The sequence below is a fragment of the Citrus clementina genome, unplaced genomic scaffold (genome assembly GCF_000493195.1).
Source record: "Citrus clementina cultivar Clemenules unplaced genomic scaffold, Citrus_clementina_v1.0 scaffold_3, whole genome shotgun sequence".
NCBI classification, from domain to species: Eukaryota; Viridiplantae; Streptophyta; class Magnoliopsida; order Sapindales; family Rutaceae; genus Citrus; species Citrus x clementina.
In genome coordinates, this window is record NW_006262339.1 from 34,242,126 (window position 1) to 34,248,528 (window position 6,403).

The following is a 6,403-nucleotide window of genomic DNA, read 5'->3' on the forward strand; positions in this document are numbered from 1 at the left end:
TCGCACCAAGAGGCAGTGCGCAGTGCTGCCTTAATTTTTTTTTCTTTTGTTCATAATTTTTTAATGTGTGATACTTTTAAATTGTACCAGATAAATGGGCAAATCAAAATTAGCATTGCATAACCCACCCGGACCGATTAAAGAACCGGGAATGATGAAGATACCTTATGTTGATCACTTCCCTGGGCGTATCACGAGTATGTGCAAATTAGATGTCGTTGTTAATGCCATCCGGGAAAAATTAACAAGGCAACAGTTGAAGCTATTCAAAGACGATATATTTGGGCATTTCCTACAGTGCCGGAGCTATCCGTTCAGTGGCGTGATTGTGCACAATATATTGCTTCGGCAAGTGTCACATGGCGATGGAAATGACAAAGATGAGTTATGGTTTCAAGTTGGCGACCATTTGATACGGCTATCGATTGGAGAGTGGTGCCTAGTAACGGGACTTTGCTATGGCGAAAAAGTATTCCTGATGAAGCATAAAACAAATCATAGGTTACTTAATAAGTACTTTGGAGGCAGGATTCGCGATATAAATCTTGGCCAGTTCGAGGAAATATTTATGAACTTACGCTTCAAGACTATGAATGACACCGATGCGCTAAAAATTGCCATGTTTTACTTTGCTGATAGAGTGCTACACGGAAGAAAGGATCATTGTCAAATCAATTTCAATTTACTTAATGAGGTAGATGACATAAATCATTTTCGAAGTATTCCGTGGGGTCGTTTGTCATGGGAAACAATTTATAAAAGCATTGATAATGTATTGAACGGCAAAGCCAAAAAATTTAAGAAGGCAAGCGCAGAAAATCCATTGCATAGAATTGAGAAATACAACTTTTACGGCTTTACGTCGGCAGTGCATGTGAGTGAAGAAGTTTTTTTTATAACTTAGTTTTGTTATAATAAATATTTAATGACACGTTTTTTTACTTCATATCTTTCCTTGTTGAAGGCATGGATTTTTGAAGCGATCGAAGGACTACCATTAGAGTGGGTAGAGAAAATTAAGAGGAAGGGTGCTCGGATCGTGCGATGGAAGCCTGTGGCTTCTTCAAATATTAACTTCGGCGAAGTGTATTCATACCTGAACGAGCGTCTTGTAAGTCATTTATATGTATGTCTGTATATAAGTATTACATAATATATGGTTATACTAATTGGAAATTTGGTAATCTTTACGACAGGATGACACCATTTTCCAAACGCTGAAACCGGATGCAAAGGAGAGAGCCACAAATTATTGGAAGAGTGTCGAGGATTACGTGCCATATTTGCCAAGTTGGGTCCGTAATGTGGGTATCATCTATAGTATCATTGAAAACCGGGTGCAAAGTCATTTATATGTTTGTTTTTTAGGTATTTATTGTTTTCTGTTTTACTTGGTGCAGCACCAGCCTTCAATCAATGCGCCATCCAGTACAAGGCCAAACGAGGTGGATCCTGACCCCACGAGCCCAATAGGACTGGAGCAGAGTCCTGTTGAGGATGCCGGTGCTGCCGACGACCATTATGAATCCGCACATGATTCAGATGACAGAAATGAGCCAGAGGTAACTTCTGTCGTCCTGAACATTTACAATGCACATATACCTATCCGACATTTTGTCATTACTTTCTTATTTGCGTAAATTGTAGGCAAGGACTAAGTTCCGCAATGATTATTTCGTTGGACGACTGGATAAAATAGAGTCTTCCATTCACGAGTTGAGGTCGGAACTTCAGACTGGACACAGTTCCATTAACGAACTGAGGTCAGAACTTATGGCGGAACGCAGAGAAGCACAACAATATAGAGCAGCGGTCATGGAGTTTATGGCTTCGTTTGGCGCGGGTGCTTCAAAGGGCGCGAACGCAAATATGTTTGGCCCCGCACCCTCGGTGAGCAAGTTTCGTATGTTTTCGTTATGTTATTATGATTTCAAACCCGAACTTATGTTAATATGTTCATCTCCTCGAAACAACAGGCCCCAGATTGCTATGGTCCGAACGTTGATGCTGGCTATGGTACGCATACTGATGCTGGTAATGACGACGAGCACACCCCTATGTCCTTGTACAGTCTACATGGGGACATATGTGATGACAGTGTACAGATATTCACAGAGGCACCTCCCGGCGTTAGTAAGTTTGGGCGTCCGTACCGACCGTCGTATATATTTGGCAGTCCTTACTTCATTCCTCCTTTCAAGAGAGTTAGGAATGTCAGGGCTCTACCCGCACTCAACATTACGGACTATGAAATTGATGAAAGATCGAGTGTGGATATGAATCCGCTTAGGGGACTAGAAGACTCAAGACTATGTGAGGAGTTTGATCAGTGGTTTGCCGGCAACATTTCCGTGGATCGGCCTGTCCAACAGTCTCGAAATTTCTTTGAAATACTCATGGGCAATGCTTCGATGGGGTGGCTTGGTGACGAGGTAAGCGTGTTTAATGGTCAGTACATTACAATACACAATAATATTTCTGCTGGCATGGATATTGATATAAATTAACTTGGTATAATCCCTTCACAGCATATTCACACGTATTACCGCTTGATCAGCAAGAAGCAACGGCGGTTTCCAAATGCACTACCACAACGCGTCACGCATACAGATACATACTTTTGGGCATGTTTTTAAATTTTATAATCATTAATTATAATTTCGATGTTTTAAATATCTCGAAATGTTATTAATTTTCTACTCATCGTGTAATAGGTGTTCCTAAAGCAATTATGGAACAATGGTAGTTGTGATGTCAATTCATTACAATATGGCAACAACTTGAGCAGCTATATGGATGGGCGGGAAGATCTCATGTCCAAACTGTTTACGGATGTCGATATGGTAAGAATTGTCACTCAATCTTATGGTAATTGTGTATAAAATATACTAATTTACCAATTTATTTATGTAGATATTCATCCCTGTGAATTTGGGCGGCGATCATTGGGTACTAGCTCGAGCGGACCTTCGCGTGAGGAGGATGCGGATTTACGACTCGTTGGTTACCTTTCGCGAGGACAAAACATATTTGCGTAAATTCAAACCTCTTCAGGTCGTCTTCCCTCAATGGCTTCAAGATGTTGGATTCTACAACCTTCGATCTGAGCTGCAGAGTGCCGACCCTTGGAAAGTAAGAATCGTTAAGGATGTGCCCCAACAATCACCTGGAAGTGGTGATTGCGGTGTATTTATGTTGATGTTTACAATGTATTTGATGTTCGGGCTAAAACTTGATTTTGATAGTAGCCACGGGCATTACTTCAGGAAGAAAATTGCTGTAGATATATTCACGGGCGATATTGCCTTGTAAGTCGTTGTATTGTATTAAGACTTGATGTATGGATGTAGATTGTTTTTCTAATAGATATAAACTTTTGATATATTCATATATTTAGCTATAAGTAATTATTGATCAACTTTAGTACTCATTATGCAAATGAACATAACATAATATACCTCATTACATATAATTGTAATATAAATTATAATAAGAGTTCATAATTCATAATTAGTTACAACGACACAGTCAGTTTGGATTTGACACAATGGGATTTTTACATCTCTTGCGGTTATGACCTGGTTGGTTGCATCGACCACATCTCACAGTTCTTCGGTTAACATCCTCACCGATAGAAGGAATTCTTAACTCTGGACGACGACCAGGTGGTGGTGCTTCGATCGGTGGGTTAACTCTGATTTCCTGGATTTCTTCTGGAATGTCCCAATCTGTCATGTCCCCAACCGGTTCTACTGGTTCTGCATATGCCATGACCAATGAATCTTTAGAGTAATAATCAGAGCAAAGACTTATGTAATCCACACGGACGATCAGACAAGCAGCAATTGCATGCGCACAAACAAGCTGATCGAGTTGGAATACTCTACAGGAGCAAGTTCTTTCATGAATGTCAACTATCCCTTCCTTCATACCACCACCCAAAACATGAAATCGATGCTGAGACACTGGCCGAACGGTCATTCTTTCGGCCAAAATTCTCCTTTCGTCGACTATCTCATCTGCCCACGTCGTTAGACGAGTGCTCATCGATTCAGCGACAATTTTCCTATCATAAAACCATTGCTGTAATGTTTTTCTAAAGTGATCAACAAGATGAGTAATAGGAAATTTTCGCGGTTCCCTCATTAAAGAATTCACGCTTTCTGCAATGTTGGTGGTAAGTATGCTGTATCTCCTACCTTCAAATTCGGACCTTGCCCAATTACACGTGCCCACATTATTCTCTAAGTAATCAGCCGCGGCCGAGTGGAGCATCCACAACCCTTCAAGTTGTCTTTTAAATTCTTCGTGTCCATATGCCTTTGCTGCATTAATAAAAGCTGGCTCGAATTGATCCCAAATAGCTTTGGACATCCTGAATTTAGACTTAATGTTGCCTTTGACATGGTAAAAACAAACTCCATGACTAGCAGTGTGAAATGCTTTTAAAACGGCTCGCTTGATGGCAGTGCATCGATCAGAGATAAATACTAACTCTGGCCTATCGCCAATCACTCCGTGTAACTTCGTCATAAACCATTCCCAAGCATCATTGTTTTCTGAATCCATGACCCCAATAGCTAACGGATACAGTTGATTATTACCATCCAAACATGTTGCTACAAACATGCTTCCACGATATAGCCCCTTCAAATGAGTGCCATCTACAGCAATCACAGGCCTTATGTACTGTGTGAAGCCCTTAATGGAAGATCCAAGCGCAACAAAGTAGTATAAGAAATTATCATCTCCATCCCGCTGGAGGTGTGTCACTGTGCCCTCATTCGCTTTGGTCAAAACGTGAGAGTATTTGGGAAGTAAGTTGTATGACTCTGCAGGGTTCCCTCGTACTATTTCAAGACCGACTTCTTTAGCCCGATATGCTTGCTGATATGTTAACTGGACCCCGTATTCTTGCTGCATGTCTGTTCTAATGTCATTCGGCGTGTATATCCGTTTATCCTGAATAAATTTATCCGCAATAAGATGGCCAACAACCCGACTCCTAACTTGGCGGAGGCCACTAGGCAAAACCTCATTAGAGCACGTATGAACATTGTCAACTCTTCTCACTACCCAAGGAACATTATGCTCATCCGAACCTCTTGTTGCGCGAAGACACCAATTACATGATTCCGAAGAACAATGAGCATCAAAGCGTGTCGTTGTGGACCGTGCAATCTTGAAATCAAATTTTTCCCGCAAGGCCACTTTGCGCAATTCCAGTATTAACTCATTCTTCTCAACGAACAACTTTCCCACACCAATGTCGGCAGAATTACAGCTTCTAACTAAGTCTGGAGCAACCAAGTTTGAAGGCAAAACTGGAGCAAGACTCACCAGAGGATCAACTGTTGTCCTCCTCCTCGAACGGGCCATCGGAGGAATAGGTCGATTCTCTCTATTGTTAACAGGAATATCATACTGATGCTCATCCTCATTATTGATAGGAATATCGGAATGACCAGTGTCCCTATCATCAACTTCAGTATTGGAGTTCATGCCTTGCACATTATCAGCTTCTGTGTTGTTGGTGTTATAACCAGGATCATCATAACTGCGGAACTCATTATTTTGAAATGGAGAGTAATGTTGCCCTAACAATGTCCCTAATGGTAACACATTATCTTCAACATCCGCTATCGTAATGCCATTATCATCAATAGTGTCATTGTTTTCGTTGACTGGTGAGTAATGTTGTTGGAACGACATTTGTTGTGGTAACACCTCTTCCTCAATATCAGGGACAGACTCGTTTGCTCTAAACGAACTTTCACTTTCCACAAGTGGCTCAGGATTTTCGGCCGGAACTCGAGGATGTGTGGTGACAAATATAGGGATGCATCCATAATTGACCACATCAGAGGCCATGTGCAGCACAACATTAACCATTTCATCATTAAATATATCCATAGGTAGTGAACATGCACGATACATTGTGTTACTAGATCTCAAAGTTGTCTTCATCGACAAACTATATTCAATAGGATTTATCTGTAAAACTTCATACACCCTTGCCATAAATTGCTCAAACGTACAATCTTTCCGAACTAAAAATGCTGTATTCTTCGCATTCACGTACTCCGTACGGCCATCTGCTAATGTCTCCCACCAACCGTCATAACATAATTGAAATACAACGGAATCCATTAAACCTAAAAAAAAAGGAGAGAGCAAACGAGATAAGATTTCACGCTACAAAACCTAGTAAAAATGAATATGCAGTACATTTATGTGGATGATATGAAGTATACAATTTTTGATTTACTTCGTCTCATCGTAAGCTTCGAAATGATATATTATACGCCTAAAACGGACACATGTAGCCGAAGTTATTACTTTCGGAAAATAACTTAAATTTAGTGAGACAGGCAGTGGGAACAGTGCCTTGTCTCCCATAAAA

General features: G+C 40.7%; 1 protein-coding gene across 1 annotated transcript; it reads left to right on the top strand.

The window, feature by feature from the left end:
- The first annotated feature begins 94 nt into the window (after positions 1-94).
- LOC112099902 lies at positions 95-2,389 on the top strand. The gene is made up of 7 exons (XM_024187430.1): positions 95-874; positions 965-1,111; positions 1,197-1,304; positions 1,401-1,562; positions 1,648-1,890; positions 1,977-2,313; positions 2,373-2,389. Exons 1-7 carry the CDS (start codon positions 95-97, stop codon positions 2,387-2,389), a joined length of 1,794 nt encoding a protein of 597 aa, XP_024043198.1.
- Positions 2,390-6,403: the final 4,014 nt, after the last annotated feature.